Raw genomic sequence first — 24,203 nt, forward strand, 5'->3', positions numbered from 1 at the left:
TGCACCACCCCCAGATAAAGAAAGCCGCAAGTTTGATGCAGCTGGTAAGAGAGTCGCAGCACAAGCTGCAAACCAGTGGCGCATCGCGAACTCCCAGGCACTACTTGCGCGCTATGACAGAGCCCACTGGGACGAGATGCAACATCTCATTGAACATCTGCCCAAAGACTTCCAAAATAGGGCCAAACAAGTGGTTGAGGAGGGACAGGCCATCTCCAACAACCAGATCCGCTCCTCCATGGACGCTGCAGATACAGCTGCACGAACAATTAATACATCTGTAACTATCAGAAGGCATGCATGGCTCCGAACGTCTGGATTTAAACCAGAGATTCAACAAGCAGTTCTCAATATGCCTTTTAATGAAAAAGAACTGTTCGGTCCAGAAGTGGACACAGCGATTGAGAAACTCAAAAAAGATACGGACACTGCCAAAGCCATGGGCGCACTCTACTCCCCGCAGAGCAGAGGGAATTACAGCTCATTCCGTAAAACGCCCTTTCGAGGGGGGTTTCGGGGTCAAAGCACACAAGCCAGCACCTCACAAGCCACACCGTCCAGTTACCAAGGACAGTATAGAGGAGGTTTTCGGGGACAATATAGAGGAGGGCAATTCCCTAGAAATAGAGGAAGATTCCAAAGCCCCAAAACCCCTACTACTAAACAGTGACTCACATGTCACTCACCCCCTCCACACAACACCAGTGGGGGGACGAATAGGTCATTATTACAGAGCATGGGAGAAAATCACTACAGACACTTGGGTTCTAGCAATTATCCAACATGGTTACTGCATAGAATTTCTACAGTTCCCTCCAAACATACCACCAAAAGCACAAAATTTAACAACACACCATTCCAATCTCCTAGAGATAGAAGTGCAGGCACTATTGCAAAAGAATGCAATCGAATTAGTGCCAAACACACAAATAAACACAGGAGTTTACTCACTGTACTTTCTGATACCAAAGAAGGACAAAACACTGAGACCAATCCTAGACCTCAGAGTAGTCAACACTTTCATCAAATCAGACCACTTCCACATGGTCACACTACAAGAAGTATTGCCATTGCTAAAGCTGCACGACTACATGGCAACTTTAGACCTCAAGGATGCTTATTTCCATATACCAATTCACCCATCGCACAGGAAATACCTAAGGTTTGTATTCAAAGGAATACATTACCAATTCAAGGTACTGCCTTTCGGATTAACAACCGCACCAAGAGTCTTTACCAAATGTCTAGCGGTAGTCGCTGCACACATCAGAAGGCAGCAAATACATGTGTTCCCATATCTAGACGACTGGCTAATCAAGGCCCATTCGTTAATAGAGTGCTCAAATCACACAAATCATATCATACAAACCCTCTTCAAACTAGGGTTCACCGTCAATTTCACAAAATCCAAAATTCGGCCACGCAAGGTACAACAATACCTGGGAGCCATAATAGACACATCAAAAGGAGTAGCCACTCCAAGTCCACAAAGAATTCAAAATTTCAACACCATCATACAACGCATGTATCCGACACAAAAGATACAAGCAAAGATGGTATTACAACTCCTAGGCATGATGTCATCATGCATAGCCATTGTCCCAAACGCAAGTCTGCACATGAGGCCCTTACAACAATGCCTAGCATCACAGTGGTCTCAAGCACAGGGTCACCTTCTAGATCTGGTGTTAATAGACCGCCAAACTTACCTCTCGCTTCTGTGGTGGAACAACATAAATTTAAACAAGGGGCGGCCTTTCCAAGACCCAGTGCCACAATACGTAATAACAACAGATGCTTCCATGACAGGGTGGGGAGCACACCTCGATCAACACAGCATACAAGGACAATGGAACGTACAGCAAACAAAACTGCATATCAATCACCTAGAACTTCTTGCAGTTTTTCAAGCACTAAAAGCTTTCCAACCAATAATAGTTCACAAATACATTCTCGTCAAAACAGACAACATGACAACAATGTATTATCTAAACAAGCAGGGAGGGACGCACTCCACGCAGTTAAGCATGTTAGCACAAAAAATTTGGCATTGGGCAATTCACAACCAAATTCGCCTAATTGCACAGTTTATACCAGGGATACAAAATCAACTCGCAGACAATCTCTCTCGAGATCACCAACAGGTCCACGAATGGGAAATTCACCCCCAAATACTGAACACTTATTTCAAACTCTGGGGAACACCTCAGATAGACTTGTTTGCGACAAGGGAGAACGCAAAATGCCAAAACTTCGCATCCAGATACCCACACAAACAATCCCAAGGCAATGCCCTATGGATGAACTGGTCAGGGATATTTGCTTACGCTTTTCCTCCTCTCCCTCTCCTTCCTTACCTGGTAAACAAACTCAGTCAAAGCAAACTCAAACTCATATTGATAGCACCAACTTGGGCAAGGCAACCCTGGTACACAACGCTGCTAGACCTATCAGTGGTACCCTGCATCAAATTGCCCAACAGGCCAGATCTGTTGACACAGCACAACCAAAAGATCAGACACCCAGATCCAGCATCGCTGAATCTAGCAATCTGGCTCCTGAAATCCTAGAATTCGGGCACTTACAACTTACCCAAGAATGTATGGAAGTCATAAAACAAGCAAGAAGGCCATCCACCAGGCACTGCTATGCAAGTAAATGGAAGAGGTTTGTTTGCTACTGCCATATTAATCAAATACAACCATTACACACAACTCCAGAACATGTAGTGGGTTACTTGCTTCACTTACAAAAATCTAACCTAGCTTTCTCTTCCATTAAGATTCACCTTGCAGCAATATCTGCATACCTGCAGACTACCTATTCAACTTCCCTATATAAAATACCAGTCATTAAAGCATTCATGGAGGGCCTTAGGAGAATTATACCACCAAGAACACTACCTGTTCCTTCATGGAACCTAAATGTTGTCCTAACTAGACTTATGGGTCCACCTTTTGAACCCATGCACTCCTGCGACATACAGTTCCTAACCTGGAAGGTGGCATTTCTCATCGCCATTACTTCCCTGAGAAGAGTAAGCGAGATTCAGGCGTTTACTATACAGGAACCTTTTATACAACTACACAAAAATAAAGTCGTCCTAAGGACCAATCCTAAATTTTTGCCAAAGGTTATTTCACCGTTCCATCTAAATCAAACAGTGGAACTTCCGGTGTTCTTTCCACAGCCAGATACCGTAGCTGAAAGGGCACTACATACATTAGATGTCAAAAGAGCATTAATGTATTACATTGACAGAACAAAGAACATCAGAAAGACTAAACAACTCTTTATTGCATTTCAAAAACCTCATGCAGGAAACCCAATTTCAAAACAAGGTATAGCCAGATGGATAGTTAAATGCATCCAAATCTGCTACCTTAAAGCTAAACGACAGCTGCCCATTACACCAAGGGCACACTCAACCAGAAAGAAAGGTGCTACCATGGCCTTTCTAGGAAACATCCCAATGCAAGAAATATGTAAGGCAGCCACATGGTCTACGCCTCACACATTCACCAAGCACTACTGTGTAGACGTGTTATCCGCACAACAAGCCACAGTAGGTCAAGCTGTATTAAGGACATTATTTCAGACTACTTCCACTCCTACAGGCTGATCCACCGCTTTTGGGGAAATAACTGCTTACTAGTCTATTGCAGAACATGCGTATCTACAGCGACAGATGCCATCGAACTGAAAATGTCACTTACCCAGTGTACATCTGTTCGTGGCATCAGTCGCAGTAGATTCGCATGTGCCCACCCGCCTCCCCGGGAGCCTGTAGCAGTTTGGAAGTTACCTTCAATTATTTATATATGTATCATCTCAACCTTAAATAAGTGCATACTTAGTCACTCCATTGCATGGGCACTATTACTACAATTCAACTCCTACCTCACCCTCTGCGGGGAAAAACAATCGAGGATGGAGTCGACGCCCATGCGCAATGGAGACAAAAGGAGGAGTCACTCGGTCCCGTGACTCGAAAGACTTCTTCGAAGAAAAACAATTTGTAACACTCCGGCCCAACACCAGATGGCGAGCTATTGCAGAACATGCGAATCTACTGCGACTGATGCCACGAACAGATGTACACTGGGTAAGTGACATTTTCATTATTGCCTTTCAAAAACCTCATACAGGAAATCCAATTTCAAAACAAGGCATTGCTAGGTGGATAGTTAAGTGTATTCAAGCCTGCTATCTTAAAGCAAAGAGAGAGCTGCCTATTACACCAAAGGCACACTCAACCAGAAAGAAAGGTGCTACCATGGCCTTTCTAGGAAATATTCCAATGAACGAAATATGTAAGGCAGCAACATGGTCTACGCCTCATACATTTACCAAGCACTACTGTGTAGATGTGTTAACTGCACAACAAGCCACAGTAGGTCAGGCTGTACTAAGAACATTATTTCAAACTACTTCAACTCCTACAGGCTAAACCACCGCTTTTGGGGAGATAACTGCTTACTAGTCTATGCACAACATGTGTATCTGCAGCTACACATGCCATCGAACGGAAAATGTCACTTACCCAGTGTACATCTGTTCGTGGCATTAGTCGCTGCAGATTCACATGCGCCCACCTGCCTCCCCGGGAGCCTGTAGCCATTTAGAAGTAGATCTTGAACATTTGTACATTTGTAAATATATTACTTTAACCTTTGTTATGTACATACGTATTCATTCCATTGCATGGGCACTATTACTAACATACACAACTCCTACCTCACCCTCTGCGGGGAAAACAATCTAAGATGGAGTCGACGCCCATGCGCAATGGAATCGAAAGGGGAGGAGTCCCTCGGTCTCGTGACTCGAAAAGACTTCTTCGAAGAAAAACAACTTGTAACACTCCGAGCCCAACACCTGATGGCGGACTGTGCACAGCATGTGAATCTGCAGCGACTAATGCCACAAAGAGATGTACACTGGGTAAGTGACATTTTCCATATATATAAATATATATATGTAATTGCAGCCTTGACGAAGTCGCGGGGTACACCCCAGACGAAACAAGTGTTGGTGGCAATTGGCAAAGTGATGCCTGGAATACATGGCTGGAATTCAAGAAACAACGAATAAAAGACTGAAAAATCTTATGTGAAATGGACATTGGTTGGATGTGTGCCTTATATGTATAAAATTCTTGCAAAATAGGGTGAGGTCGGTATGATGATCTGAATCACTGCCACCCACTGCGCCCTTCCCATGGTGGCACTGGTATCTGAGGAGGAAGGCGGGGTGAGGCTTGTTAAATGGAAGCTTGCGCTGTTTAGGGTCCCCGCAGACCATAGCTCTAACCAGTGGGGCCTATGTAAATTGAACCACCACCTGCGATTGGGCTGATGCTGTAGTTAATGCAGGCCAGGAAGCATGATTAAATCTGTTCATTGTGCAGAGGCCCCATGCACCAGGAACACACTCAAATCAAGGCCAATGGTAAATCACCACGCGGCTCGACCCTACTGAGCCAACGCTGCAAGGCAGCAGACCGAGCTTGGTGCGGGGCCCAGCCACGTCCAGGACAAGAGCACCTGGGGGCCCGCCGAGCGTGCTAGCCCAAGTCAGCAGCGGTAGAGAGATCACAATAGGGGGCAGCAGGCTCTGGCCCCAAGCGTCAGGCTTACCCGCAGCCCCTGTCGCTGCAAGGATGCTGAGGCCCAGGCCGGGGCGAGGGGTTCCACTGACAGCAAACTGCCACAGGTACAACCCCCAGAGAATCATGGATGGCGACCCCTCCGCTGCCCTCCCCCCTACCTTAAAAAGTGCCCCTCCGCCAGAGCTTCAAGGCCGCATGTCTGTTGGTTGCCGACTTGCTCTGCCCCCAGAAGTGATAATTAACTTAACTGGCCCCTAGGCACTCACAATCAGGGCTATTTTTTTTTTTTTTTTATTATTCGAGGAGGCTCCATTTTGCTGTATACCTTCTTTCAGGTCTGAGAGCAGGGGGATTTACACTGTTGGGAAACTTATTTAAATTTTACCCCTCCTACCCAGTGAAGTTGAATAGCAATAACAGTTTTTAAGAGGGGCCCCAAACATCACATCTGCAATTCTTGATGTGTCTCTAAGCTTCCTAAATGTCTGCATTTCTCAACTGTTTTTAGCGTCTTGGGGCAGAAGTCTGCAGAGTGCAAATATCCATCTGGAGGCACAGGTCTACAAAGCACAATAAATAGCTATCTCCAAATCTTTTGGGAACGCTGTGGTTTTAAAAAAAATATTTTGTCGTTTAAGACAAGATCATAGAGCATCGATAGGGCCTTAACGTACTGACACCATTCTGCTTTTCTCTATATGGCATTTTAATTGCTTTATTAAAAAGTTTACACACTTGAGTGGCCAGAGTTGACATATGCATAAAGAATACCCTCAGTGGACACTTGTCAATGTTTTCTGTAAGAGAGGACTAGGACTGACATATAAAATATCTTGACATTGCAAGCAAAGTACATTTTTGTACTTGACCACATTTTCTGTGTCCACAAAGGATGAGTTGCTCCAATCCCAATGAAATGTCAATTTGGTGCATGGGTAAGAGTAGAGTTGAAAAATGAATGTCCTTATTTTATGTTAAATGGGGCCAGATGTAGCAAAGGTTTTTACCCATTCTGTGTCTATGGGAAAAAGTGTTTGTACATATGGCCCGTAGTATCTAAAGAAAGTATTTAAATGTAACCTGAATCTTCAGTCCCCCAGCTGATGTTGATATGATTGAGCCAGGCAATAAATCAGTTGATGGTGTGCCTGATGAGTCACCATTATTATTTTGTATGTATGTATATAAATTATATTTCTGTAGCATGAACCTAGCCAAAGGGCATTGGACTATCGTACAGGGTCAAAGGTGTACATCAGTGGTTCCTAACATGTGGTCCGGGGACCCCTGGGGTGTCCGCGAAACCTCTTCAGGGGGTCCGTGACTGCTTGGACTTTTAATAATATTAACAGATTAGGTCCCCAGCTTTCAGTAATGACTCACTGGGGGGTCCCCGTATTCCAATAATGATTCAGGGAGGGTCCCGGGTTCCAGTACTGATAAAGTGGGGGTCCACAGAAGTCAAAAGGTTGGGAAACACTGGTGTACATAAATTCAACGCATGATAGGAAATGTAGATGGGTGGTGGGTGGGTATTGCATTGTCATGTATGTTTTTTTAAATATGTGAGTTTTCAACTCTTTTCTAAATTGGAGCAGTGCTGTGCGAGTCCTGATGAATATGGAGATGTCCTGGGTGAATAGATGGGAAAGACCTGCTGTCTTGCTTTTTTACACTTAGCAGTATGATGATGTCCTTGGGTATGTGTGTGGTGAGAACCACCAAAGACTATGAGCTTATCTGCAAGGATAAAGATGGGGGCTGGTTGTGATGGCTTTGTATATGATATGGCTGGTTTTGAGGATGCTATGTGCCAGCAAAGGAAGCCAATGGAGTTGTATCACCATGAGGGGGGTGATGTGATCAAATATTTTTCAAATCCTGGATGAAACGTGTTATGACATGTAGGATGCCCTCAAGGGAAGCCTGTGTGGCTTCTTAGCGGCAACGGAGCACAGGGTTACCACCATAAACATGAAAAAGGGATTGAACAGCAATTTGGAAGTCTTTGTCCAAGAAATGGTTTCGCTCTCTTTAGAAGAGAGAGCTGGTACTAAGCTGTTTGTTTTTTGGCAATGTGTCTTTGATGGTGTGGTTTATGTGCAGGGTGAATCCAAGTGGCTTTGTGTTCTGTGAAAGTTGGGATACAAAGCCATCAAGGCTCATGCCATTTAGCACGGTTTGTATTGTTTTTTTGTTGTTTGTTCTTGGCAAATAATATGAATTCTGCCTTGGTTGGGTTGAGTTTCAGTTAGATGCTGGACATTCTGGTCTGGATGATGTACAGTCAGTGTTTGAGGCATTGGATGTCTGAAACAGGGAAGACTTTCAAGTACAGTTGTGTATCATCGGCATATTGGTGAAACTTGATGGTGTCTGTGAATAGAACACTATTATTATAGAGAGCCATGAAGGAGGTTCTTGACGTGAAAACTGTGTGGTAAACATAGTAAAAATAGTGCAGTTAATGACGTTTGGTAAATATTTTCCACTGAATGTTTGGGAAAATATGTTCGTACTTAAGACTGTACAAAATAATAATCCTGTCCCGGTGGTCCAGTGTGATAGAATATCTTATGGGCAATCATTACATCTTAATTAACAGTGACACAGAATTTTATGATAATTGTATTATTATTTAAATAAACAGAGCCCTATTTAAGAAAGTCCTTCATGGATTCATTTTGTGAAATTTTGTCTGCCAATCAAAATCTTGATCCAAATAAGGGAGCATGGTAAACATACTCGTGTGGATATCTAGTTTCTATAAGGAATGAGAATGAAAAACTAAATCTATATATAATACAGTATTGCTATTGGGAGGTTTGGTGCCATTGTACACCACAAGGCCTTGCCTTAAGTACTCTGCTTTGCTCATACCCATACACATAATATAGCCATGCTTACCCCTAGCAGTGGCTTTGAGAATGATCTTTAGCCAGTCCATTGGTATTACGTATCATATATGAAAACAGTGCAGTGTGTTAACTGGGAAACACACATGATGTGTAACAAAATGTGCTCAAATAATGTTTTTCAAACACTGTCTGCCTACTCAAGCCATAATTTACTGTAGTCATTCTTTTTTATTTGTTTAAGAATTCTTCTTGTGTTGAGTTTCTCAACTATTGGAAGTTCCGTCTATTCAAACTGTAGGACCCACTGTTACTTAAGTATCATTCCTGGATTCCAAAGAATACAGGATTACCACATGTATTGTTCATCATATGTGAGATCATAAGAAATGTTTTTTGGTGGAGTTTGAGTGGTGTTAGTTATGCTGCTCTCACCATACCTGGAAAATTTCATAGGCTTTTAGATTTTGCATCCTAACCAGTCAGTGGCTGGAGGAGCGGACAATTATGTTAACATTTATATATCTCATGGACACAAATGCTTCTTGGTCCAAACCATAAAACCTAACAGACAGACAAGAAAGATGAGCCAGGAAAGTAATGACTAAAAAGCCATGTTTTCCCAAGCGGCTCAAACAAAGTAAGTCTGATTCAAAGGAAGATGATTACACAGTTTGATAGCCGGGTGAAGAAAGCGTGAACTTCCTTAGTGATTGTTCCAGTCCCTGTGGTGCTAAGCAGTAGTTGATTTGTGTATCTGAGAGTGCGCAGGGAGATAAAGGAAATAACTATTGGACAAAAAGGAGGGTAATCTGAGATGTATTGCTTTGTGTACAATTGTTGTGGCCTTGATGGCCACCCAAAACGGAATGGCTAGCAACTGTAGGGGTCGCAGTGAAGCAGAGATGCATAGTTTTTGATTTGTTGTGGTGTGACAGGTTGTGCTGCTTCATTCTGAGCAAGCAGCAGCTGGTTTAGGACTTGTCTTTAGATGAAAGGTTGATGCAATTTGTTTAGTTAAGAAATTAGTGGATGGTAGGGTTGACTACTGGAGTATATCAATTGGGATCAATGAATGGAAGGGTCTTATTCGAATTAGAGGGAAGAAGCAGGTGTGAGTACTTTTATAAACTGAGCTCCCAAGGAAAGTGGTCGTCTTAAGCATCTCACAGGGTATAATGATTAAAGGGGATATAACCATTATGCCAGGTGAGACGGTTTTGCCTGATTCCCAGGCCTCAGGGGTGAATGCTAGTAGAATTTTTGTTATTGTAAACTTTCAATAACAATCTACTTAAATAAAAAATAATATTAGTTTTGGCTGAAGGAAATTGTTGAATACCCTCCATCTAACAATGGTGAGGGCCTTATTTAAACTGTCTTGTACAGACTGGAGATGCTAATAAATAAAAGTGCCATATTTGAGTGGCCTGACCCCTCTGGCATGCCTCTAGGCCCTGTGGGGTGGGCAGGGGTCCCTGCTGGTTCTGCCCCTGTGGCTCTGGCACCAGTGGGGCCCCAAGAATCCACTTCTGGATTTGGGCTGACACTGGTCATACCACCTCGACCTTCCTCAGTGGCGGTCCTGATGCAGACTCTCCTAGCACCCACCGTCTGCACCATCTCCATTCTAATTCCTGACTCTGATACAGAGTTGGAAGGGCGTTATTCTGGTGCTTTCAGGACCCAGTGGCAGAAGTAGGACATGGTTGCTATTCCTGCTACTTTCTGGTGCCGAAGAACGACAGAGGCCTTTGTCCTATCCTAGAGTGGCGGCCTCTCAACTACTTCCTCAGGAAAGAGAAATTCAAAATGCTCACTTTGGGTAAGGTTCTCTCTTCCTTGGACCCCGGAGACTGGATGGTAGTGTTGGACTTGCCGAACGCTTATTTTCTTATCCCCATCCTGTGGTTCACAGTGGGCCACAAGCATTTTCTCTTTGCCGTGCTCCCTTTTGGCCTGACCAGTGCCCTTTGGGTGTTCACCAAGGTGATGGTTGCAGCTCATCTGCGGAGATCAGGGCTGTCAGTCTTCCCCTATCTCAATGACTAGCTGTTGCAGGCAGGCTGGACCTAGGCACGTCTCTCTCACATCCAGAATATGGCAAACCTCCTGCATTCACTGGGGTTCACTATAAATGCACCTAAGTCACACCTGACATTTATTCAGATGCTCCCTTTCATCACAGCTGTTCTGAACACAATACAGTTTTGGACTTATCTTCCCGAGTGGTGAGTCCAAGATATTTAGGCTACGGTACTGATATTTCAGCATCTATCCTGGATTTTGGTGAGATTGACTCTGAGAATGCTGGGACTTTTGGTCTAATGCGTCCTGCTGGTAACAAATGCATGTTGGCATATGCGGGCTCTGCACAGGGACCTGAAGTTCCAGTGGGAACAGCATCAGGGGAATCTCCGGACATGGTCCAAATCTCCGATGGAAGTACAAAAGATCTGCAGTGGTGGCTAATGAACCGCAAGTGGATTAGCGGTAGACCCCTCTCCCATCCCCAACAAGATCTTACAATAGTGACTGATGCGTGACTCTTGGGATGGGGCAGCCATCTGGGAGAGATGGAGATCAGAGGTCTCTGGTGGAATCCGGACTCCAATCAATCTGCTGGAGATGGCGGGCATTGGGCTAGCATTGAAAGCCTTCTTATCTTCCACCAAGGGAAGGCTAGTGCAGGTCTTCATGGACAGCATCACCGCCATGTGGTACTGCAGCAACAGAGTGGGGTTGGGTCATGGACTCTGTCAAGTGGCCCTGCGACTCTGGACATGACTGGAACGTCAAGGCATTTCCCTGGTGGTTCAGTACCTTAAGGGTTCTTTGCACATTAGGGTGGACAAACTCTGCTGCAGATGCTTAGCGGCTCACGAATGGTGTCTTCATCCAGAGGTGGAACAAGTTCTCTTTCAGTGGTGGGAAGAGTGTTGGTTGGATCTGTTCACCTCAGCCGAGAACTTGCAATGTCAGCAGTTTTGTATGCTCGAGTTTCTAAGATGGCTCTTGCTCAGCCATGCTTTTCGTCTAGATTGGAGCTCAGACCCCTTGTATGCCTTTCTCCTCATACCACTCCTGCCCAAAATTCTCTAGAGCATCAAGAATGACCGGGCCCAAGTCATACGTGTGGCACCAGATTGGGCATGGAGAGTCTGGAATACTGAGCATTGCAATCAATCCTCCAGTCAGGCCGCTCTTAGAGAGGATCTTCTGCCGCAGCAGCAGGTGGGAATTTTTGATCCAAACCTGTTCAGTTTCTGCCTTTTCACGTGGAGATTGAGGAGCACCAGTTGACAGGTTTTGACCTTCCTTCAGAAGGCTGTGATGTTATCTTGGCAGCCAGGCATTCTTCCACCAAGACTGTTTATGCCTGCAGTTGGAAAAAAGTTGTGGCTTGGTGTTTGGACAGGACTGTTGATCCCCGTTCAGCTCCTCCTACCTGATCAACCCCTTTTTTTTTTTAAATCAAATCTTCTATTGTAAATAGATTCTTGAAAGGTTTGGTTCATGTTTTTTCCCCCTTCTTTTATCATGCCTCAGTGGGACTTGAATCTAGTGCTTACATTCTTAATGCGTGCTCCCTTTGAGCCTCTAAACAATTCTCCCCTGCAGTTACTCATAATTAACAGAGCTTTCCTCATGACTATGACATCTGCCTGATGGGTCAGTGAGTTGCAGGGCTTATCATTTAAGCCACCCTCTATCTATCCATCTAGCCTGACATTGGTGCTTTGCACACAAGCTTCGCTTCTTCCAACCGTGGTCACGTGCTTTCATCTAGGTCAATCCATACCTTGCCTACTTTCTAGGCTCTCTCTCAACCATTTAAGGATGAGTAGCGTCTCTATCATCTGGATCTCAAACGAGCGTTGTCATTCTACCTTGACCGCAAACTAGGGTTCCAGGTGAACTCTTTGTGGGGTATGTTGGAGCTAAAATGTGTTGTGCTGTGCAGAAAAGGGCCATCTCCAGATGGATCGTAATCTGCATTAAAATCTGCTAACCCATGAAGGTTTGCATGCTCATTCCACCAGAGCCAAAGCTGTGACCACTGCGCGAGCACGTGGCATTCTAGTCCTGGATATCTGCCAGGCACCAACGAGAGCCTCCCTGCAAACGTTTACCAAAGGCTACTGCCTGGACAGTCTGGTCTGTTGTGATGGGCATTTTACCCGTTCAGTCCTACAGGACTTCCTCATCTGAAATTGGTCCCAGACCCACCTTTGGGCATGGTATTGGCTTGGGTATCTATTTTAAGCCAAGTAATCTGAAGCTAGAAGTCTCTATCAGATGAACAAGTTACTTAACTTCAGTAACACCTTTTCTGATGGATACAACTACCTGTGGATTCCTCACCTAATGAATACTCCCATGGCGCCAGCATTCGACGGAAATCTTCTTACTAGTCTCTGCACGTCGACGAGGACGTCACTCTAGCCCACGCGACGCCGTCTGACGTCATACAGGCAATAAGAGGTCCTCGCCGACGTGCCGATGACAGTTCCCTTTTTTCCGTGCATTCGAAACGGTTATCTTCGAGGGAGCAACTGTTACCTTTGTGGTTACAGTGTATTGTCTGCTGCGTAGTCTTCTCTGCAGTAATAATGTCTCAGAGGAAGTCGGGTTTCAAGCCCTGTCGAGAGTGTGGGGGCAAGATGTCAGTTACAGATCCTCACTCCGACTGTCTATGGTGTTTGAGCTCCGACCACGACGTCTCGACTTGCGATTCATGTCAACACATGAATCCGAAGGCCCTCAAAGAGCGTGAGGCCAAGTTGTTCATGGCAAAGTCAAAAAAGAAGGAGAAACATCATAAGAAGTCTTCTTCGCCAAGGTCTCACCGGCGTCATCGAGACTCCCGGCGCCGTAGAGACTCACGACGTCATTCCAGCAAGGAGTCTCGTTCGAGGTCACCTTCGGCTCGGCGTCGGAGGACTTGGGAGGTCAGCCCCACGGTCACGCCGCATCCATCGACGCCGTTGCCCTCTCCGGCGTCACCGACTTCGCCTGGTCAGGCGTCGGTGATTGAGGTGGTGCAGCCTCTTGTGTTTTCTCCGGCGTCGCAGACGTCGAGGCCGGCGTCGGGGTCGCCTTCGATCCAGGCACCCCAGTATCCGGCTTTTCCCACTCCTGAAGCCGATAGTACCCGCGTTTCTTAATGCGATGTATACCATCTTTCAGCAGATGGCTCCAGGAGCTGCTCCGGCTGGTCCTTCGGGGCCCTTGGCCTTTTCGTTGGGTGATCCTGCGCCTCTTCGGCCGGCACCCTTTATGCCCTTTCTCCCTTTTGGGAATGTGGGCTCGGCGCCGGTGCCGGCGTCGGTGGCCGCTCCGGTGGCTTCGGATGTTTCGGCCCCGGAGGTTGCCCTTCCGTCGAAGTCAGGATTTTGCCCTGTGACTCCGGTTGGTCCATCGGCTCCAAGACCTCGTCCTCCGGCTCCTACCTCGGCGCCGAAGCTGCCTGTGGCGCCGGACGCGGCGTCAGATGCTTCTGGAGATCGGCGCCGTTCTTCTACGTCGGCGGAGGCCATGTCGACTCCGCGTATCGAGGAGAGACTTCTTTCGAGGAGGCGTGCTCTCTGTCTTTTAGAAGAGCAGGAGTACCAGCGAGTCTTAGAGGAGGGAGAGATTGAGGACTCTGGAGACGGACTACATGGTCTGGATACAGCCAGTGGGCTGGACACTTCCCCTGAGTGGGACCTTTCATCTCCAGGGGAATATACGGAGGAGGCTGCTTCCTTTCATGCTGTGGTGAGGAAGGCAGCGAGCTTTTTGGACCTGCCTTTGCCGGTGGCAGAGGCGAAGCAGAATTTGCTGACAGAGGTATTGCATCCGGCCTCTGCTGCAGCTGAGCCTCTCTTGCCATTTAATGAGGCTTTGCTGGATCCGGTGTTGGAGGTGTGGAAGAAGCCGGTGTCTTCCTCGGCCGTTCATAGGGCTGTGGCCAGGAGGTATCGAGCTGCACCATCTGACCCTGGCTTTCTCTCTAGACACCCTACGCCGGAGAGCTTGGTGGTGCAAGCCTCCTGTTCCTCAAAGTCAGCGCCTGGTTCCTTCCCGTCGGTGCCTGGAGACAGAGACTCCAAGAAACTGGATGCGCAGTCCAAGAAAATATTTTCGTCATGCAGTTTGGCGTTGAAGGCCACCAACGCAACGTGCATTCTGGGGAGGTACATCCATGCTCTGATGGATGATATTTCGTCTTCATTTACGGAGCTCCCCCAGGGTCTCTTGGATGTGGTCTCGGACGCCCAGGCTGCCGCGACCCAGATTATCCAGTCTGGGCTGGACACGACCGACTCGGTGGCCAGGGCGATGGGCACGGCTGTGGTGGCAAGAAGACAGGCCTGGCTCCGAAACTCAGGGTTTTCTGCGGATGTGCAGTCGACCCTGCTGGACCTCCCGTTTGATGGGGACAGACTGTTTGGAGCCAAGGCAGATTCGGCCTTGGAACGATTTAAGGAGAGCAGAGCCACAGCCAAATCGTTAGGACTGCAAGCTCCTTCTTCCTCTGCCTCTTCTAGATTTTTCAGGAGGTTTCGGGGATTTGGGCGTGGCTCTTCTTCCTCTTCCTTTCGGGGGAGGTTCCAGCAACCTGCCTCTTCCCTCCCCTATAGGTCATTTAGAGGGAGGGGGAGGGGTGGGGCCCGTACCAGAGGAGCCTCTCAACAGCACTCTGCCTCTTCCTCGTCCTCTGGAGGGGTGCAGCAGGGGAAGCAGCCTTAGGCTTCCACCGTTTCCCACTCACTCCTCTCCTGTAGGGGGAAGATTACGGCATTTTCTCCACAAGTGGAAGTCTATCACAACGGACACTTGGGTTCTCGGCATTGTGGGGAAAGGCTACGCCCTTCCCTTACGGGAGTTCCCGCCCCTCATCCCGCCCCGCCCATCTTATTGTTCAGAAGAACACCTCCTGTTGCTAGAACAGGAGGTTCAAGTCCTCCTTTCAAAGGGCGCAGTAGAGTTGGTCCCAGAGCAGGAAAAGGGTCGAGGTTGTTACTCAAGATACTTCCTGATTCCCAAAAAGGATGGTCAGTTGAGACCAATCCTGGATCTGAGGATCTTGAATTGGTTCCTCAAACAGGAAAAGTTCAAGATGCTGACCCTAGCACAGGTGCTTTTGGCGTTGAACAAGGAAGATTGGATGGTGTCTGTCGACTTGCAGGATGCTTACTTTCATATCCCGATACTCAAGTCGCACAGGAAGTATCTCCGGTTTGTGGTAGGGTCGCAGCACTATCAGTTTGCGGTCCTCCCGTTTGGTCTTACTTCAGCACCTCGAGTCTTCACAAAGGTGATGTCAGTGGTTGCGGCGGAGCTCAGAAGGAAGGGGATAGCAGTATTCCCTTACTTGGACGACTGGTTGATCAAAGCCAAGTCCCCGGAGCTTGTGTCGCATCATCTGCAGTCAACAACCCAGTTGTTGTTCGACCTGGGCTTTTCGGTGAACGTGCCCAAATCTCACCTGGAGCCCTCTCAGCGCCTCCTGTTCATAGGGGCAGTACTGGATACAACATTGAGTCGAGCCTTTCCTCCGCCTCAGCGGATTCAAGATATTCAGGAATTGGTTCCAATGTTTCGAAATGGAGCGGTAGTTCCAGTCCTCAAGGTCCTTCGTCTGCTCGGTCTGTTCGCCTCCTGCATTCTGTTGGTCATGCATGCTCGCTGGCACATGAGGGCTCTTCAGTGGTGCCTCCGAAGGCAGTGGTCTCAACACAAAGGGGATCTAGAGAGTACTGTCAAGATCTCCAGAGATGCTGCTGTGGATTTGAAGTGGTGGATTGCAAGCAACAATCTTTCACAAGGAAAGCCGTTCCAGCAGTCGCCACCAGTGGCCACAGTCATAACGGATGCTTCCACTCTAGGGTGGGGAGCTCATCTGGGGGATCTGGAGATCAAAGGTCTTTGGTCTCCAGAGGAACAGATGTTTCACATCAATCTGTTAGAGTTACGGGCTGTTCGTCTGGCTCTCAAGGCCTTCCTCCCTTCCCTTCGTGGTCAGTCGGTACAGGTCCTAACGGACAATACTACCACGATGTGGTACATAAACAAGCAGGGAGGAGTGGGGTCGTACCTTCTCTGCAGAGAAGCTCTTCGACTATGGTCCTGGGCAAAGGACCATCATATTTGCTTGATAGCAAACCATCTGGCCGGAGTCTTGAACGTGCGTGCGGACAGTCTCAGTCGCCAATTCTCGGCAGACCACGAGTGGCGTCTCCATCCAGATCAAGTCCGTTTAATCTTCCAGAGGTGGGGGTTTCCTCGGGTAGATCTGTTTGCCACTCGAGAGAACGCGCATTGTCCGTTATTCTGCAGCCTCCAGTATCCGATGCAGGGAGCGTTGGGGGACGCGTTTCAAATAACCTGGTGCGACCAGTTGCTTTACGCGTTTCCCCCCATACCCTTGATTCCTCGAGTGTTGAGGAAAATTCGCCAAGACCGGGCCCAAGTCATCTTAATAGCTCCGGATTGGCCAAGGAGGGTATGGTACTCCGACCTTCTCCAACTCTCACTGTGCCCTCCGCTCCGTCTCCCTCTCAGGGCAGACCTCCTCTCGCAGTCGCAGGGGCAGGTTTTACACCCCAACCTCCAGAGTCTGCACCTACATGCTTGGAGATTGAACGGGGCAACCTGAGTTCCTTCTCTCTCCCGCCTGATGTAGTGGATGTTATCTTAGCGGCCAGGCGACACTCCACTAAATCTATCTATGCTAATAGGTGGTCTAAATTTGTTATGTGGTGTGGAGAGAGACAGATTGATCCCTTACATGCTCATCTGTCACATGTTTTGTCTTTTGCACTGTCTCTAGCGCAGAAAGGTTGTGCAGTGGCTACCATTAAGGGTTATTTGTCGGCCTTGTCAGCCTTCATTTGTCTTCCAGACCAACCATCGTTATTTAAATCCCCTATTGTTCTCAGATTCTTGAAAGGTCTTCTGAATCAATATCCTCCAAAACCATTCGTTATGCCTCAATGGGATTTGTCCTTGGTCCTGACTTTCCTTATGGGGTCCCCTTTTGAGCCTATGCATTCTTGCCCCTTAAGGTATTTGGTTATTAAAACAGTATTCCTGGTAGCTATAACATCTGCAAGGAGAGTGAGTGAGTTGCAGGCCTTATCGGTTAAACCCCCTTATATAACGTTTTATGGGGATAAGGTGGTGTTGAGGACCAAGGCTGCTTTCCTTCCGAAGGTTGTTTCACCCTTCCATTTGGCTCAGACAATCACTTTGTCCACGTTTTATCCTCCGCCTCATCCTTCAAAGGAGGAAGAAAGACTACATCGCCTGGACCCAAGACGGGCGTTGAGCTTCTATATCGACAGAATGAAGGATATCAGGCTGGAGGATCAGCTGTTTGTCGGATACGTGGGCAAGAGGAGAGGAAAGGCAGTCCACAAGAGAACACTCTCCAGGTGGGTTGTTCTTTGCATTAAAATCTGTTACTCTTTGGCAAAGAAGTATCCGCCTGAGGGCATTAGAGCTCACTCCACCAGAGCAAAGTCGGCCTCTTCGGCCTTGGCAGGGGTGTTCCTGTGGTCGACATCTGCAAGGCCGCAACTTGGTCGTCCCTTCACACTTTTGTGAAACATTACTGTTTGGACTCTGAGGTCAGAAGGGACGGTCATTTTGCACGGTCAGTGCTGCAGGATTTCTTGGTTTGACCATTTAGGCACCCACCGCCGGGCGTGGTACTGCTTTGGGACTCTATTCATTAGGTGAGGAATCCACAGGTAGTTGTATCCATCAGAAGAACGAGTTACTTACCTTCGGTAACGACTTTTCTGGTGGATACATTAGCTACCTGTGGATTCCTCACGGTCCCACCCGCCTCCCCGTTGCCTTTTTGGTCTCTCCAAGCAATCCTTGAGTGTGCTCCTTTTGGTCTTCAAAGTTGCAATACATTTTGCATATATGATATTTGTATATATGTGTATATTTATATATAAATCTATATATATTGTGTATATACATGATTCGTATGTATAAATATATTTATTTGTTTAAAAAAAAAAAAAAAAAGAAGGTTCTATTAAATCTACAGCTATTTTATTGCAATGTTGTGTGATTTACAATATTAAGAGATGTTGCTTTGCTCTTTCATTACATTGGGTTATTGTTATTCTCATGCACGTAAAAAATGTTGGTACTGTCATCGGCACGTCGGCGAGGACCTCTTATTGCCTGTATGACGTCAGACGGCGTCGCGTGGGCTAGAGTGACGTCCTCGTCGACGTGCAGAGACTAGTAAGAAGATTTCCGTCGAATGCTGGCGCCATGGGAGTATTCATTAGGTGAGGAATCCACAGGTAGCTAATGTATCCACCAGAAAAGTCGTTACCGAAGGTAAGTAACTCGTTCATCTGGTAGAGACTATATCTAGCTGCAGATTCCTTACCGTCTCACTCATCCTCCCTGCTCTGCGAATATATTTCTACACCTTTCAGGGCCTGCGTTATCCACACCAGTGGCCAGTGTTCTTCACGGCTCCGCGTGGAAAGTCGTGAAAAGAAACTGACATCAGCGTGTCTGGATGGCACCTATAGAGGTGCTGCGGATGACACCACCTACCGGTGCGCAGGGGTACTGCTCACAAAATATCTTCCAGATCCAGACTGACAATTGAGGATACTCCTAAGGTAAGGAATCTGCATCTAGATATAGTCTCTGCCACATAAGTTGTTACCGAAGGTAAGTAACTTGTTCTTCAGAACTGTTCTAACTCCTTGTCTGAAGTTGAGCCCATTTATGACGTTAATGCCAACTACTATGAGAAGACATACAATCAAGTTTTGTATTCATGCTGTGGATTCATAATATATATTCTTTTTTAGGTAAGGAGCAGCCCTGAAGTACCCAAATTGATGGGGAATGAGACTGATGATAAAGAAGAAAACCATCACGTGTTAATTGCTGAGGAGGTAAACATAAGTGATGCTTTCTAATGGTGAAAATTAAGTTTTTTGTTTTTTTTATTAGTTCTCCAGCAAGGGTAGCTTCTATGTCACATGCCCAGAATCTTCTCTTTAAACCTGGATTATCTTCTGATACTTTCTAGAACCATTCTGTTTCTTTCACAGTATTTCTTTGCAGATATGTGAATAATATGTTTGCTAAGAGTGGTTAGTTTAAGGTTCTTATAAAAAGCATAGTTCTCCATCATAGGGTTTTCACTGATAGTCAAACACTTGAATGATTCCTTGCTCCTTGCATTGACCCAAAAAATAAATCCTATAGTTTTCTTCTATTGAAACATCATATATCTTTATCCATCATGTTCAGTACTGTGAAATGGAAGCAGTACAGAGGCCTCACAGTTCGTCCTCAATGTTCAAATTATTTCTCGGGTTTAACATTCTAGAACTGCATTGCAGCATCCAAATACAGGAAAAAAACATTTTAGCAGAGAACATGGAGGTAAACATGCCATCTGACATGTTTACATTTAAAACCGGAAGAAAAAAGGAGCCTGTCCCTTTAAGAAGCTCGGGGGCACCCTTTCCCAGACTGCATTCTAGCAGCAGTAGCCCCCGAGCCACTTGTAGTATGTGAGAAGAATCTCAGAACACCTCCTGAGTTTATTGTACTTCAATTATCTTCCTGTTTTTCTGTCAAGAAACAAGTTTTACTGGATTCACTCAGTCTTTGGCCATCTGCTGTTGAGTTTAACATTATTTCTGGGTGTCTGATTATTGTTTTCTGGCAGAATACCATCCCTTTTTTCTAAGTGCCCCTTATGTAGGAGAAAGAAATCAATGACTCATGCCCACACAGTATGTGTGGTTTGTCTTTGAGCTTCACAGTCTGTGGCTGAATGACATCGGTAAGAAAATGTAAAAATAACTTTAAAAGACCGAGAGGGCATCATACTAAGAGATGTGTTGAAGGACATGCGGACAGCCGATGAGAAAAAGAAGAAAAGGAGAGGCTAGAAAGAGCAGCCTCTCAGCCTGCCTTGGTTTCCTAAACACCTAATGAAAAATATCACAAAAGAGGGAAGTCAAGGGAGAAAAGATCAAGTGGTAGGAAAATACATCATTATTTCCGATGCCACCGTAGAACGACAAATCAGACGCCCCAGCCTCACTGACCTGCTTGCCTTAAAAGGGTGGCTCGAAAACAACACGTCGCCTGTCAGAACATGACCTGTCATCGATGTTGGGCCATTCAAGATCACCGTTGAGGAGATGTACATCGCAGTCGAGAAATTACAGATCAGTCCTCACAAGAACATGTTGAAGAGGCACCGAACACAGATGATGATGAAGAAGTAGAAAGTGACTACTTCTCCGTGTCAGATGTTAAAGGTGTGGTCAGTATTACCTTCAACTGTCTACTCTATTAAGCATACATTTTCTCAAGCTGCAGTAGCCTCTTCTTTGTAGCAAGAACAAACCTATCCTAAAAGTCTAAAAGAAGAAACAAGTTCCACTCCTTTTGGCTGTTCAAAGCCAGCATTATCTCTGCATCATTGCCTCAATTGATTATGTAGTTCCAGTGCAGATGCCTTTGAGGGCCCTTGATCACCCATTGATACACCTTGATTTGACCCAAACCTTAATTCATGTATACTTCATCAGCAGTAAGGTGGTGGTGTTGTCTTTCTCTAGGCTTGTACTTTTCGGACACGTATGCCGCACAAATACACTTTACCATTGTCAACTCACTTCTGCAGATTTTCAAGTGTTGGCCACGAAACACATACCAGTCAGCTTGTTTTTGGTCTGGCCTAGACAACACCTGCTCAGTCTCTTCAAGACTGTTAAGTTGTCAGTGGGCTTAAAGACCGTCCATTGCTTACCATTGGTTGGCTTCATTATCACTCTCATTTGCTTGCTTCTTATTGGTTAGCTGCTTTAAGCTTCCTTCCTCTTGTCTTTGTCCCCATGTAGCATGGATGCATTGTGTCCTTCAACAGGTCATTTTTTTAAAACAACTTTTTTCTTTGTGTTTAACCTTGTTGTAGCCTATTGGCTATATTATCAATCTGGTTTGCTTGCTTGTTATTGGTTTGCTGCTTTAGGCTTCCTTTCTCTTCATGTCACCTACATCTGTTGGCTTTAATCATGTCCATCACTTTCATTCATTCCTTAGCCTGCCTTTCAAAATTGCCCTTGATTTCATAGTAAAAAGGTTAACGTTTGTCCTGCCTTGAGGCTGCTTTGTTACTGCTGTTACATGGATGATTGCACATTCTGCAGTATAGCCTAGCGTGGCACACTACATCTTTATTTTTTGCCTTGCTGCTTCGGGCTGCGTGGCCGTATGTTGTTTCTTCCTTTTCTTTCTTTTGTGCATGCCACTGCTTCTTTGTGGTGTCTGACTGCTTTACATGAGGATGTGAAGTTTCATATAGCGCAAACTCAATCGGAAGAGTGCTCCACATCACAACGTGAAGTTACATATAGTGGAATCTTGTACTTATTTTTATTTTCAATCGGCATATTACTCGTCTTCCTTCCGTCATAACCTGACTGCACAGTGTAAAACATTCATCAAAACTGTCTTTGTGCTTCATTTTTCAGCATTGCACCCAAAACTCATTGGGAATGTGTTGAATTGAACATTGCAGGTTGCAGTAACTTATGCAGCCAAGAGAGGTCTCAAGAGACACTTAGAGACAGCCTGTGGACTGCACCCTTTCCCTTCTTCGTACACATTACAACAGCAAATGTTGCAGGCTTTTTGCAGCCAGTTTATTACAAGTATGAACCCTTTAACTTAACCATGTTGTTCCTGCTTACATTTCATATACTTTACTTAATATCACATTCTCTGTCAGTGTTGGATTTTTCAAGGATGTTACGTTTTTTAAAACTTTTTACATGTGTGGGAAAGTACCCTATTTTTTTGGCATGGTTACCCCAACTTTTTGCCTGCTATCAGTGTGTTTTGACTGTTTTCATTGGGATCCTGCTAACCAGGACCCAAATGATTGTGCTCGCTCCCTCTAAATTTGGTTACTTAGGACTTAGCACACACCACAATTGGCATACTGGTGCCCCCATACAAAGTCCCTAGTTTATGGTACTCCGGTACCCAGGACATTGGGGCACCAGGGGTTCCCCATGGGCTGCAGCATTTATTTGCCACCCACGGGAGCCCATGGAAAATGTGTCTGCAGGTCTGCCATTGCAGCCTGTGTGAAAAGGTACATGCGCCCTTTCACTACAGGTCACTGCACCAGGTCACTAGGTCACCACAGTGGTGGGCTCCCCTAGCCCAAAGGGCAGGGTGCAGGTACCGGTGTGTGAGGGCACCCCTGCCTGAGCAGAAGTGCCCCTACCAACTCCAGATCCATTACACAGGACTTCGTAAGTGCAGGGAAGCCATTTTACCTCTGTACTCGACACGGGTCACTACCTGCATCCAGCTACATAATGGTATCTCCAAACCTGGGCATGTTTGGTATCAAATATGTTGGAATCATACCCCAATACTGTTGCCAGTACTGGTTGTCTGATTACATGCACTCTGGGGTCTCCTTAAAGGACCCCCAGCATTGCTCCTACCACTCTTCTGGGATTTTTCGGGCAGCCTGTGCTGCCTCCACCCCTCAGACAGGTTTCTGCCCTCCTGCCGCTTGACCAACTCAGGCAGAGGAAGGCAGAACAAAGGATTTCCTGTGGAAAAAGGGAGGTAACACTCTCACCCTTGAAAATAGGCGTTACATGGCTTGGGAGGAGTAGCCTCCCCAAGCCACTGCTATGCTTTGAAGGGCACATTTGGTGCCCTCCTTGCATAAACCGGGTTTCACCAGTTCAAGGACCCCCGGACCCTGCTCTGGCACGAAACTGGACAAAGGAAAGGAGAGTGACCACTCTCCTGACCGTCACGACCCCAGGGATGGTGCTCACAGCTCCTCCAGGTGGCCACTTGATTCTGCCATCTTGAATCCAAGGTGGGCAGAGGCCCGTGGGGAATCTGGGTGGTCTGGTCAGGTAGGTGACATCACAGCTCCTGCCTGATAGGTGGTCACCCTGCTAGGTGACCATTCCCCCTTCTTAGGCTTTTTAGGGTCTCCCTCTTGGGTGGCACCTCAAATGTGACGTGCAAGATTCCAGCAGCTCTCCTCTGCATCGTTTACTTCATCTTTTGGCCACTGGAACTGCAACTGGACGCTCCAGGAACCGACAATCTGCAACTTCAGGAACAACTCCGCTCTGCAACATTGTTTCTCCAGCTGCTTTCAGCAACTGCAAAATTTCCCTGGCTGTGCATCTTCTGAGAGCGATGAGTCTTCAACCTGCACAAGAAGAAAGAAAGAATCTCCCTTGGAGTGAAGGAGTCACTCCCCTGCATCCACAGGCACCAACTGCAATGACGACCGGCTGCAGGGATCTTCTCTCCTCCAGAGCTGCTTGGATCCTGCATCACAGGTGGTGGTCTGGAGTGGTCCCCTTGCTCCTCTCTACCAGCTGTCCAACATGGGAGACTGTAAGCCCTTGCCTCTCCTTGCAGTTCAGTACCCCTGTGCACAGCCACTCTTGCAGCTACAAAAACTTGTTTGTTCCTCCTCTGAATGATCTTCAGGCTCCATGTAGCTCCAGCATTCCCCCATGCAAAGCACAGTCTCCTGCCTGCTGCTCCAGCGACGTGGGACTCCCCTTCAGGTGTGCTGAATGGGCTTTACTGTGACTCCTGTGCCTGCTGCCAGTGGGTTGCCTGTAGGGGCTGCCTCCTCTTCCAGCTGCTGAGGGTCACCCCAGACTCCCCTCCTTGGGTCTAGT

At 46.6% G+C, this 24,203-nt stretch overlaps 1 protein-coding gene across 1 annotated transcript in view; it reads left to right on the top strand.

The window, feature by feature from the left end:
• Positions 1-24,203, top strand: part of EPS15 (epidermal growth factor receptor pathway substrate 15) — a 792,619-nt gene that overhangs the window by 542,373 nt on the left and 226,043 nt on the right. Inside the window, exon 17 of the mRNA XM_069232684.1 lies at positions 19,308-19,394. Coding sequence (XP_069088785.1) covers positions 19,308-19,394 — 87 coding nt within the window. The remainder of the gene's footprint in view (positions 1-19,307; positions 19,395-24,203) is intronic.

Source organism: Pleurodeles waltl, chromosome 4_2 (genome assembly GCF_031143425.1).
Source record: "Pleurodeles waltl isolate 20211129_DDA chromosome 4_2, aPleWal1.hap1.20221129, whole genome shotgun sequence".
NCBI lineage: Eukaryota > Metazoa > Chordata > Amphibia > Caudata > Salamandridae > Pleurodeles > Pleurodeles waltl.